Source organism: Aptenodytes forsteri, unplaced genomic scaffold (assembly GCF_000699145.1).
Source record: "Aptenodytes forsteri isolate BGI_AS27 unplaced genomic scaffold, ASM69914v1 Scaffold309, whole genome shotgun sequence".
Taxonomy (NCBI): Eukaryota; Metazoa; Chordata; class Aves; order Sphenisciformes; family Spheniscidae; genus Aptenodytes; species Aptenodytes forsteri.
In genome coordinates this window covers 4,683,892-4,697,029 of record NW_008795857.1, presented here as the reverse complement: position 1 = coordinate 4,697,029, position 13,138 = coordinate 4,683,892, and the positions used below count along the sequence as shown (strand labels likewise).

At 40.5% G+C, this 13,138-nt stretch overlaps 1 protein-coding gene across 1 annotated transcript in view; it reads left to right on the top strand.

Moving 5' to 3' along the window:
- The first annotated feature begins 8,158 nt into the window (after positions 1-8,158).
- RASGRP3 (RAS guanyl releasing protein 3) overlaps positions 8,159-13,138 on the top strand; it is a 32,232-nt gene continuing 27,252 nt past the window's right edge. The window contains exons 1-4 of the mRNA XM_009283776.1: positions 8,159-8,228; positions 9,747-9,849; positions 10,491-10,553; positions 11,852-11,983. Coding sequence (XP_009282051.1) covers positions 8,159-8,228; positions 9,747-9,849; positions 10,491-10,553; positions 11,852-11,983 — 368 coding nt within the window. The remainder of the gene's footprint in view (positions 8,229-9,746; positions 9,850-10,490; positions 10,554-11,851; positions 11,984-13,138) is intronic.

Genomic DNA, 13,138 nt, shown 5'->3' with positions numbered 1-13,138 from the left:
ATACACGTTAATCAAATGTCTGGTATTTGTAATTTTATTTTTGCTTTACTGGGAATAGCAAAACAATTTTTGTGACAAATCTACTAAGAAATGTGGCTGAAAGTTTTCCTCTTTTTGAAGATGAACTAAAGTCTTCCTTTAGGTCTTCCTTTGAACCTGATGCGTTCAGGGCAATTTGTACTACCTTGACCCATGGAAAGTGGAAGTAAAATGTGATCATCATAGTACATGAAATAATTCAAGGATGTATGTTCAGATTTTACTGCCATTATTAGCTGGAGTTACAGTTAGAGAGACAAACACCGACACAGTAAATTGAGGAAACAAATATAGGAGTGGATGGAACAAAGCTGAAGTGTAGTAGATGATAACCAGTTCCATAAAATGCTAGAATTGCAATTGAGAACAAAACCTTTGTTGTTTTTACAAATCCAGTTATCAAGCTATCCATTATTTTAGGGGGTTTATAAGAGAGGAAACCTGTTTTTTTTTCCATTGTCTCAGAAATCATCTTGGTTATATTTCACAGAAAGAGATAAGAAGACTAAACAAAATGCTGTCTAAGCAGCTCACCTCAAGCCTTAATCAAGTGACTTTCTGATTACTGAAAGTATTTGGTTGTGTGACTGTCCATTAGCATTCCTCATGATTTCTGTAGGCTTCTCTTTTATGTTAGGTCAGCATGTATTGTATCCCATATGATAATTTATGAAATTCTACAAGGCATTATGTGGCTCTGAACTAATAGTTTGGTAGTGCATATGAGCGGATCCATATATTCACTTGGTTTCTTACCTATGGTCCTATTCATTTAACCTCTGTTCCTATAGAAGAGTAGATGTCTAGGCCCCCGAAATCGTTTATAATATCCTTCTATGTTAATTGAGTGATCTGTGATTACCTGAATGTAAATATTTAGCCCAGTGGACTCTTCTCTCAAAATTAAGCATAATGAAATACATTTTGACAATTTGTAACTTGCATACTTTTGTGCTAAAGTGACAAATGCTCATGCCTTAGAGGCTATATTGGATGTAAATGGCAGGGTTTTGGCAGCAGTGGGGCTGCAGGCATGGCCTCTGTGGGAGGAGGCCAGGGGCTGCCCTGTGCCAGACACAGCTGGTTCCAGCTGCCTTTGCAAGGGACCCATCACAGGCCACAGCTGAGCCCATCAGCAGAGCTGGTGGCACCTTTGTGAAAACATGTTTAAGAAAAGGCAGAAAATGCCAAGAGGGAAGGAACATGGAGAGAACAAGGGAATGGAGAGGTGGAGAGAACAACAGAGGGAAGAAGGGAGGGAATAACAAGGTCAGAGGACTAGAAGGTGCTCTGTGGTGGAGCAAGTACTTCTCTGAAGGGCCTGTGGCCTGTGGATAAGCCCACACCAGAGCAGGTACACCTCTGAAGGGACTGTGGCCCATAGAGGACCCATGCTGGAGCATAGGACAAGAGTGAGAAGGAAGGAGCAGCAGAGAGAATCTGCTGTGCACTGACCCTGACCTTCTACACTGCTCGTTGCCTCACTGAAGGGACTGCAGCAACAACAAGGGGGAAGAAGAGGAGTCTGGAATGAAGCTGAGCCTGGGAAAGTGGGAGGAAAGGTTTTTTAATGTTTGTCTTCTTTGTCTCCCACTACCCAAATCAGTAATTAAATATTTATATTAATTGGCAATGAAATAAGTTAAATTCCCCAAGTTGAGTCTGTTTAGCCCATGACAGTAACTAGTGAGTGATTTCCCCTTCTTTATTTTGACCCATGACTTTTCTTGCTCCTGTTCCTCCTATTTTATCCCTCATTGCACTGTGAGGTGTGGGGAGTGAGCGAGTGGCTGTGTGGGTGCTTGACTGCTAGCTGGGGCCAACCCATCACAGAGATTACACTGGTTTGGGGTAGGCAAATGAAATGGAGTAGGTGAAACTTTATCCCGTGGAGTCTGTAGAGCTGTGGAGCCACCAACATCCTCTCTGCAGTGTCTCTTGTTAATATGAGGTTTGGCTTTAGCCGCCCATCAGCAGCGTACACTTAACCATCCCCCTGTCCTCTCTCCCTTTGAGACACAGACATCCCACTCTGTTTAGTGTCTTTTGAAGTTCCCCTTTGACCTAGAAAAAGAATGAATCAAAGTAATAGGGTACGACAGTTATTGTGGTTTATTGCATAACTACTGTCTGAAGGTGTGTAGCAAAGGTGAATGAGTACTGGTGAGTCACATCGGATAAGCCCAAGACTCTCATATTTCATTTTCATTCCTCCCCTGCTCCCAGCAAGGCTTGTGTCTTGCATTCACGGAGCAGTACCTCAATCTCTCCCTTGTTCTGTGTCCCCGCTCCACATGACAAATGTCATCAGTATGCCAGATGTGCCATCCTGCAGCCAACTGCATGTGACGGTTGAGGTCATGGACTGGGACAGAAGCAGTGGCATTAGGCTGCCTGACAGCCCAGCATCACTGCCCTTTCCTGCCTAGCACAGCTTCAGCACGTCAGATGCTGGAGAAACCCGGCCACGTATGCCACTTGGTCAGAGTTTTCTAGGAATGGACTTGTGTGTACCATAATAAATAAACTGGTACTGACCACCTACAAGAAATATTTAACTGCTTGGAGAGGAAAAACTTCAGGAACCATGCATTAGGTAACCTAGGACCTGTGTTGACTTGAGCCCAAACAGATGTCTCAATTACACCTGTGTAGGCAAATGTCCAGCCGTTATGTGTCCCAGCTGGGATTCTTATTATGGTAATTACACTAATGTGTGTGGAGACTAATCACAAGAAAGGGCCTCATTGCGAGAGCCTCCACTACATCTACAGGGTAGCAGATGAACTCTGTCCCGAAGAGCTTGTGCTGGACATGAGCAAGACAGGATAAAGGAAAAAGGTGTAGCAAGGTGAAGGGAAGTTACCCTTAAACCTTCCCGTGAGACCCTCAATTTCTTCTCGGCTTCTTTTTCTGCATACTGGTACTGATTCGATTTCCCTGTTCAGCTGCTCACATTTAGCACTTTTTCTCCAGCAGCCAGGTGGAAGCCATTTAATGCAAACATTCAGTGATGTGTTGTGTAGGCTTGGAGGAGGGGGAGACGAGGGGAGGTCTGGCTTACTTAAACCCCCAAGAATGTCCTAATCTTGTAAAGAATGTGAGTTTCCTGTGTGCAGGCCTCTGCAAAGTTTATGGATAAACTGAGACCCATAGAGGTGCCTCTGTGTCAAATTTGAACTGTTTGCATGTGGCTCTATTTATTGTCCCTAAGTAGAAGGAAAATAGCCCACTTTTAATTAATGAGGAAAATGCTACATGTACATTTACTTTGGCTTGGCTAAAAAGCTGTTTAAATTTCATTTAGCTAAATAAATATTAGTCTGTATGTCAAATTTAAGCCTATTTAAACCCAACTTATTGGTTTAGCTTGCACCTGTAACCAATATAACTTGCTTGAAATCCATGTGAAAGTGCCCACACAGGGATTTGTGCTGGCTTGACATTTTAATATTAGTTAAACTGCCGTAACTTGTAGGTGTGGACCTCCCCTTAATAGCCTCCAGCAGTAAAAGTGATGTCTTTTGGTTTTACTAACGACAGTAGCCAACATTTAAAACTTGACTGCATGCTGCCCTCTCTGTTCACACCATTTGGTGCTTTTGCATAAGACCACAAGTTTGCTGGCAGAGTGTCCTGTTTCTTTTAAACACTAATGTATTACACCTGACCACATCTGTCTCAAAAGCTCACAGCCTACACACTTGTTTTAAATACATCTATCAAGACAGTCCATGGTAGTGCCACCTCAAGACTTCCAAAATGTTGAACACAAAATGCAATTACACTGCACAAGAGTGTTAAGGAAAGCCATCTGCTCAAAGTAACTGTCTGTGTGCGTGTGGTGGTCGGGGTGACGGCAAGACTTGGAAGGGACTCTATGTTTTGTAATTCATTCCATCACGAACTTCTAACCTCTGGGCACATCACTGCAGATGTTTCTGCTTTCCCCTTAAGTAGGAAGTGTGCATCCCGTAATGGTAATTTTTCATTAAATAAAGCATGACATGCCTGATACCACGACTTGGTTCATAGGAATGTTATGGTTGTATCTATTACCTAAATGAAGGGGGTCCTTTAGTCAAAGCTGTAGGCTTTGAGGGAGTGCTAAGGTCTATATTGATCATATTCCTACTGCCGTAGCCTTCACCCATCCCTGACTATCACCCTGAAATCCAGCATGTGGCGGGTTACCAGCAAGACTTGCAGTGGAGTCTGTCATTTCAAGTGGCCTGATTGAGAAATGGGAATGGGTAGCTGCGGAGGATTGTGTGCCTCCTGTGTCCTTAATAGCCTCTGTTAACCACAATAAACCCAATAGGATTTATAATTCCATTATAAGGCAAATTTTTTTTTTTTCGTTTCATTATAGTATGCAATCATTCACTAACTGTGTGATCTCATTGCGTGAGCTCTGTTTTTCTTATCCAGCTTTCCTGAATCCTACTGAAACAGCTGGATGGCAACAAGATGTTTCAGAGTTACACTGGGAAGCACCTGGGGGCAGAGATTCTCTAGGTTATCTTTATTTGGAAGTCCAACTGCACCTTTGGCAATCAATTTTTTTACTAGTAACCACTTATTTCAAAAGTTTTTAATTCTTTAAATGTAGAAAAGCTCTGCTATGATTTTTTTTTCTTTTTTCTTTTTGTGCTTCTCTTGCATTGAACCATTGGCCAGCAGAATATAATTTATTTAATTTATGTAGATGAAATTTATAGTTGTATTTTACTCATCCATCTCCAGAGGTGGGGTGGTGGTGTGGCTGGATACCATTGTTGCATGATATAGACAAGATGTTTATTGTTCTAGTAGAACAGCAGTGCTTAATCACACAAATAATGATGTAATGGTTGTGGTTGTTGGAGTCTGCACTCAAGAGATGGGATATCGGATTTTGGCTCAGCTGTGGATATGTGGCTTAGCCCCAGTCAGCCAGTTCTTCCTCCAGTGGAAATGTTTTATTCTTCTTTTAGAAGCAGTATGAGAATAAAACACTTTAGTGGTCAGATAGGCTGTTTGGGGGGATGGTACTGTAACATTAGGATCTAGGTATCTACTAGTTAAGTAGTTGTCATATAATTAAAAAAAAAAAATCCTGCAATTTTACACAGAGCATTACTTGTTAATTACTATATGGCTGCCTTTATACTGTTGCCGACAGAAGACAGAGATGATACTCTCCTATGCTATATATTATGGAGGATGGTAATACTAACAAAACTGAAAAGCCAGATCAAATATCTTCTCTTCCTACATTTCATGCGCAGCAATTTTCAAGGGCTAGGTGGAAAATGCAATAGCTTTTCTCAATTCTATTTTTTTAAGAGCTGACTAAAAATATTTTGAAATAGCCAATGTAAAATTAATTTTCCTCCTCTTGAAAAAAAGCTAAGTCAGATGAAGTTGGAAGAGCTAGATAGCTGGCTCTGTGAAAAATTAAGCCAGTAATTTAAGCACTTAGAGAAGGATTTTGGGATCATCAAAAAAGACAAACATGCCCAAAGTGGGATTCTAGCAAAAGTTAGGTGCCAAAGTACAAAGTTGTGATCTTGAAAAACACTGCTCAGCTGCTGGCTAACTCTCAAAGCAAGTAAACCAAGCGAATGCTCTACTTACTTTTTTTCACTTTAAATACATAAACAGTCTTGGGAAGAAAGACTGAACCTGGGGTAACCCTGGCTCATGTGTGGCCTGACCAGCAGTTTAGAGAGCCACATATCTCCCTGCATCCTCTCTCTGGTCCATTTCAGACAACATTGGTTTTTGCATGATGGCACAGCTCCAGCAGGAAGGGTTGAGGCTGCCCAGCCTAGCCCCAGAGCTAACTGTTAGGACACCTTCTGCTACAATGCCAAGCATGGGTTCAAAACCAAGGACCACTGGGTTACCCACCTTCCCCTTTTTCTTAGGTGAGTGCTCTGGCTGCTTACTGTTGTGTGAAAGGAGTAGTTTTCCCCCTGATTCATTGCAAATAGGAGCTCTGTGCAATTCCTGGAAAAACAGACGTGTTCCTTCAAGAGGGGGTTCTGCACCACCAAGGGGAAAGTGCTTTCTTCCGTCTAGGAGGAAGGCACTGGTGGGGCAGGACTGACTGCTTGCACCTCTCTGCTCATGTTTCCTGTTGGCTGACCTGGGCTGCGTGTGTGCACTGACTTGTAGAAACTCCCTGCTCAGTGAGCTGTGCTTATTTCATGCAGGGTCTTTCTCTCAGCCTCAGGGAAAAGTGTCTCATGTCTAAGTCCTTTGTTGGATGGGATGAGAAAGAATCTGGCTGTAGACACCCATTTAAAACTAATAGTATCTTTGGCTGAATGGTACATTTTGAAGGTCTTCCAAGCAAAACACTGCTGCATGCTTAGAGCAGCCTGAGCCCTGCAGGACTCTGAAGCTGGGTATATAGAGAATTAGCCAGTGCGGGGCACTTTTCCAGGTGCTGGGATGCAATACGTTGTGCTGCTAGAGGGTCCCTGACCAGTCAGTGGTCTCCTAAGTGGATCTGAGGTGCAAGTGGGAGTTAGCATAGGCCAGCCATGGGCAGTTTTCACGTGCCAACTCTGTCTGGGAGGTTGAGAGACTTCACTGGCGTAGATAAGGGCCAACCTCTGCTAGTTGGCCTCGGCATCTGGGAGGTGATCTGGGCATGGTCAGTTCAGTAGTGCAGACCTAGCCTGAATGAGCAGCATTTTCTCCTCTTTCTAGGAAGTAGGAGTTGTGTCAGGATATGTTGGCCCTGCCTTTTGCTGAGGAAGGAGCACGCACGCCCATGCTGTGGCTGTGAGCTGGCTGGCTGAGGTGGCACCAGCAGGGCCAGCAAAGCTGCCACTGCCTGGTGTCCCTTGGGTGGCTGGACCGCAGTGATGTCTGCAGGGCTGCAAGCTCACAGGGACCTACCTCAGAGCACTCTGTGCTCATTGTAACAGTGGCATTTGGGAGCGGGGCAGGGTGGGTTAGTAGAAAGGGTGGAGGATGCCAGTCCTACCAGGACTGAATTTGCAGTACGAGGTCTGTGGTATGGTAGGTTTGAAAAACTTGATATTTGTGGGTGAATTAAAGCAGGTATGTAGTTCATCAGTGCTTTGCATGACCAACATTAAAAAGTTATGTTACGTGCAACAACTTCTGAAAAGAAATTTCCCAAATTCCTGCCTTGTTTCACTTCAAGGACTGTTTTAGCTCTACTCTTGGCTTTTTTTCTAGAAAAGTTGCTGGATGTACTTTGTTATTGTTTGTCACATTTCAAACACTTTTTATCTTTTTATGTCAGGCAGTAGTGGGGCTTAGTCACAGATAAACAATAAAATACTGATTTCTTCTCTTCTTTAAATATAACCTGTAAAATTATTTCTGAAAACTTGTAACAGAGTATTTTGTGCATCTTTCAGATAAATGGATATTTGATAATTAAATGCATAGTAGATGTATGGTACGATTTAGAAGTTTCTGAATGTGTTCAGCTTTCTGTGAGTGTTCAGCTACTGTGGGAAGATTTATTTTAAAAAGCTGCAGGGACTGATCTTAAGGTTCTTTGAAAAATCGCCTCCTATTTTAATGTTTGCTATGAACTTCATTAAACACTTTATGCGGTCTGTGCCAATTAAGACCATTAGCATTACCATGAACCAGTAACCTTAGGGGAAAAAAAAAAGGTTATGCTTAAAAACATAAAAGCCGGGTTATTAACAAAAAGTGACTTATCAAGTGTAAATAAAATGACCTGAACAAAATGTGCGTCATTGTACATGCATGCCCTCATTTACCATCTGGTTTCTGTTTTATGACCATTGCTATGGGTTTATTTTGTGCTAGTGGACAAACAATTGGACAACACGTAAAAACACAAGCTGGAATATAGGGAAAGCTTACGGCAGTCTTTCACGTGCTCTGTATTGTGTGGGGAAAAAACAGTTTATAGAAAAGATGAGCTGAACTGTAAACATTGCATCCTGATAAGTCTTCCATGTAGTCATATAATTATGGTTTCTTTTACTTTCTTCAGATTTTCCTTGAAGTCCAGCTAAGAATGCAACCAACAATAAAGTGAAAAAGCTGTGCAGCTGAAGAAACATCCTTCTACTTGGTGAAAATGTCTGGGTTTTTTTGACAAGATTAAAGGACAATGGGGTCAAACACACTTGGGAAGGCTGCAACGTTAGATGAGCTTTTGAACGCTTGTATTGAAATGTTTGGTACGCTTTTTCAATATTTTACTTTGCTGTTCTTGAAATTCATCTTATAATATAACCCCTGCTGTTCTCTGATTGAGCCAGTCTTTCCCTTGGCAAACATTTCTGTTCTGTAAAGTTTTCCATGTTTCATTTTGGCCCAGAATCACACAGGCCAGAATTTTAATCACATGCATACTGTATTAAATGTTCTTAATACAGATAATGCACAATGGTGGGTTTAGTGGTTTTTAAAATGCTGGCCTTCACCAAGAGAAGTGTTTAGTTGAATTATTCAAGGAGTTATTTCTGGCATTGATCTTTGTCTTGAGTGGTTACACAGCTGCATTTCTGACCAGTCATTTTTTTGAAAGGTTTTCCGAATCATCATGCAATAATTGGCAAGACTATGACTTAAGGCTCATGTAATCTTTCTACTCTTATTAAAATATGATGTACCAGGTTTGAGGGAAAGAAGTGATGAAATAGACCTTGATCCATAACACCATTAATCATGACATATGTCACATTGCAGTCAGATGAGTTCATGGATGGGCTTAAATGCTTTGAAATGGGGCCTTAATTCACAGAGCTACATTTAGATTCTCTTGAAATGCAGGACAGCTTTTGACTGGGATGAGGTATTGATTTTTTTTTTTTCCCTTGTGGAGAGAAACAAGTATCTAAAGGTGAGAGAGATGAAATAATTAAGGGGCAGATCTTGCTACTGAGTGTAATGCATACCCACATACCCATGTTTGTAGACCACTGTCAAACCTGTGTTCTAAATACCTAATGAAAGGTAGCAGAGCCCATATACTTGTTGTCTGTTGGAAATCATGCCTCTCTTCCTTGTATACACACTCTCTTGACAAGTCTAGTCCATGTGTGGTTCTCATTTCATACATGCATATCGACTAGCGTCTTTTAAAAGAGTGTCAGACAGAAAATAATCTAAGATTGCAGATGTTGAGGCACGCTGATGGTCAGCCAGCATGCTAGGGAATAACTCTTTCTGCAGTTTCAGTGGCTATGTTGCAAAGACGCAAGTATCTGTACAGCAGCTGGAGATGGGGCCCTGGGCACGGATGTGAGGTGTTGCTTTGAAATTTAATTCCTTGAGGCAGATCCCTTTTTTAACAATGTAATTGTTAGCATAAAGCTATAAAGCTGCAGTAAAAGAAATATTGTAAGTGGTTGTACATAAATCATCTCCCTGCCCATTTGGTGGACTAGTTTTGGATTTGTTCTTTGGATTACTGGCAGTCTCTTTCTGTAATATTTAGCATAGTGCTGTCCATACCCCGTTTTTCTAGCTATGGCCTGTTACCTACACTGATTATTTTTTTACCTACCACTACAGTCTAGCAGTAGTTATCACTGAAGGAGCATTTGTGTTCTTTGGTTTTGTTTCCTACCTATTTGGTAGATAATGACCCAACATTTCCACTTTTGATCCTTTCTCTCTGACTCCACTTGAAGAATAAAAGCTTCTCTCTGTTCATGAATAATGTGGTTAACTCACTTGTTTCTCTTTTGCAGATGACAAAGGGAATCGGTGCTCCAGCCATTTGCCAAGAACCTTTCTTTTAATGCATCGGTGGTATCTGCCTTCCACAGAGCTGGCTGGCAAGCTTCTGTCCACATATCCTTTCAGGAAGACTTGCAAATTGACGTTACAACATCAAAAGCAGATTGTTTCTGTGACTGCATGTAAAAATGTGTCAATTAATTAGTGACAAACAAGGCTTAGGGGTGAGATTTTTTCAGCCTAAAAGGTGGAAGTCTGTGAGCTTCTTTCTGCTATTGCTTGTGGACTTTTTCCATACGTACAAGTTTGCTGAGGCATAGTTTGAATTAACTTTGAACAAGTGGAAATATATTGCCAAGATAACTTTTCAAATGTGTAATGGCCGGCTGGCCTTGGACTAGTATGAACTTTCAGTGGTAGCTAAGCACCTACATGTCATTTATACCTCTTAAAGTCTTCAGTAATCAGAAGTATTACCGTATTTGGTTAACCAGAGCTGGCAAGAAACTGTTCAGCAGAATATTCAGAATAGTATAATAGAGGCATTTTTGCTAGGGCAAAAAACAAAGTGGCATCCAGGAAATGGTCTGTGTCCCCTAAGATGCAGTGAAAGTGAATGAAATATCAGAGCATACTGTGGTTACCTCTGGAAGAAAAGTTTGATACTGTTTTTTATTCAGCTGGTCTAGTGTCTTCTGTGGATAAAAACAGCATTACTGAATCAAGGCACACAAAGCTTTCTTTAACTAGCCTACGTATAGAGATGCCAATGGGGAGAATTGCAATGAATTCAGATTAAAAATCTGCTATTTCATGAGGTAAGCATGCTTCTGGTCCTCTAGCATTTTGGTTTTATGCTTCTGTGAATACTATCAATGTAATTTCTTTTTGTAAAGATTAAAACTAAACCATGGAAATATAAAGCTTTTCTCTTTTTTTTTTTTTTTTTTTTTTTTTTTTTTTTTTTTTTTTTTTTTTTTTTTTTTTTTTTTTTTTTTTTTTTTTTTTTTTTTTTTTTTTTTTTTTTTTTTTTTTTTTTTTTTTTTTTTTTTTTTTTTTAACTTGATCTCCAGTCTATAGTGAAGAGTGAATGTCTGTGCTTTGAAAACAATTGTTTACGTTGAGCCATCCAGCTTTTAAGACACTTCACTTAACTGTATTCACCTAAAAAGCTTATTGAAAACTTGCACTATGATCTACCTGGTGTTTGAGTGTGACATTTCTTAGAGGGAGACTAGTTCAGTGCCACACAGAGGGGAGAGACATTTTGCTTCAACATGTAACCTAGTGTGGTAGAGGAAGATTGTCTCTGGGCTGTCGGCTTCAGTTTATGCAATCCCTACATAATTTATGACGACAGGAGTGTGTTAGTGATGCCAAAGCTATTACAGGTCAAGTATGTTCTGATCCTTGCACCGACTGTCTCTGACCTTGTTTCTATGGGTAAGCTTTCATGTGTTCATCTGTGCTCGTGTAGGAACATCTCACTGTAAAAGAGAAAGTATGAATTTTTAAGCTAATATGATATAACCTGTTTTCCTCAAACAAATGCTTTTTCTTTCTTCCTCTGGACTAAGTTATATCACTGTGAAGAAAGGGAGAGAGGTATTGAAAGCAGGACTGATAAAGCCTTTTCCATACCCCCTTAAATAGCAGAGGAGACATCTCGTTTACATGGTTATTATGGTAGCACTGCCACTCAAATTCACATTGTCATTTTCATTGAAAAATCTTTTCTGAGCAGATAAAGTGTCTCACTTAGACACGGGATAAGTGCAAGTGTCATTTGGGTGTCCTGGCAGCGTGAGTCAGGACACGTGTGTGCCTTGTGTGTGTCACCTGAGGCATCACTTTAATTTCACATTTCAATAGAATGCTGCTGTGTTGTGCGTGAGTTAACTAAAAGAAATTATATGATAAAGTGTCTTTTGCCACTTCAGTGTCACAGACAATCACAGCAGCAAGAAATTGGGGTAGTCCACCCTCTCTGCCCAAAAGCCATTGGGTCTGAAATATTTATAAGTCCTATTGAATAAAAAGTGAGTATATATATGCGGCCACGGAATGCTACACCTGAATCCCTGGGCATCTCTAAACCGCTGTCTGTGGATTTCAGATACTGGATTTTGGAATTTCCTGCGGAGTTTAACTTGGATCTTGGGCTGATTCGTTTGACTGAAGAGTTTCGAGAAGTAGCCAGCCAGCTTGGATATGAGGATCACATCCATCTCATTGATATCTCCAGCATGTAAGGATGTTATGAGCTTCAACATCTTTCTCTCTGTCTCTAACAGCAGAATTCTAGTTCTGTGCAAAATATAAAAATACTAAGAGTCATCTTGATCTCAAGAGAGCAAAAAAGCAGTTACAAAAAGATTGTATTGTCTTCTAAATCTGAACTTACTAAAAATTTGAAATTCTAGTTGTAGTGTCACAGTAAACAGAAGATTCTTACCTGTATGTAAGTTTTTGATATAAACAGGAAAGAAATAATTTTCCTGACAAAGCTAGTGCCAATTAAGTGATTAATATTACTTTTTTTCCTATCATTTTTCATACAGAATGACAAGCAATGCAGTGACTGGCATGTTGTGTAAATCTTGCATTTTCTCAGGGAAGCTTTTTTGTTTTCTCATCGGAAAGCTGTTAATTTTTTCTAGTGGCTTTCTGTGTCCTTCTTTGCTATGATTTAACTGGATAATCTTTAGCATTCACATTTGTAGTTTTATTGCATCAAAATGATTACGCTACCATTTCCTTGACACGCTGAAATCAGTTACCTTTTAAACATCAGCAGACAGGCTCTTGTACCTCACCTGATATTGTAGGTTTTCTTTTAAAATAAAATATGTTTAGTGATTTTTCCTTATTTAAAAATGGCATAGTAACCTGGAAGGACAGCACTACTAATCTCAATGAGGGTTGCAAGACTTCCTGCAAGAACAGTACCAGTGAAATCACATGAATATTGCCTCTTAAATCTTCATTTTAAAATAGTTAGCAACCTCTTTCTGCTCTCTGAAGTGCTTTTACTGTATATGGGTAGGAATTATTGCATTGCTTGCAAGCAAATAATTTGCCTTTTTGTCCACCCACTTCTTACTGTTTTGTTAGCTGTGTGACTGACAGTTTCTGTTGTTCCATTATTTCATGGACCTGTGGTCTTACAGAGTAAAAATTAATCCTTGATGTTATTCAAGTCTTTTTTTATTCTGTATCAGAATTTGGTGTGACCCGTTCTTAGATTCATAGACTCATAGAATCATTAAGGTTGGACAAGACCTCTAAGATCATCGAGTCCAACCGTCAACCCAACACCACCATGCCCACTAAACCATGTCCCTAAGCGCCTCATCTACACGTCTTTTAAATACCTCCAGGGACGGGGACTCAACCACTTCCC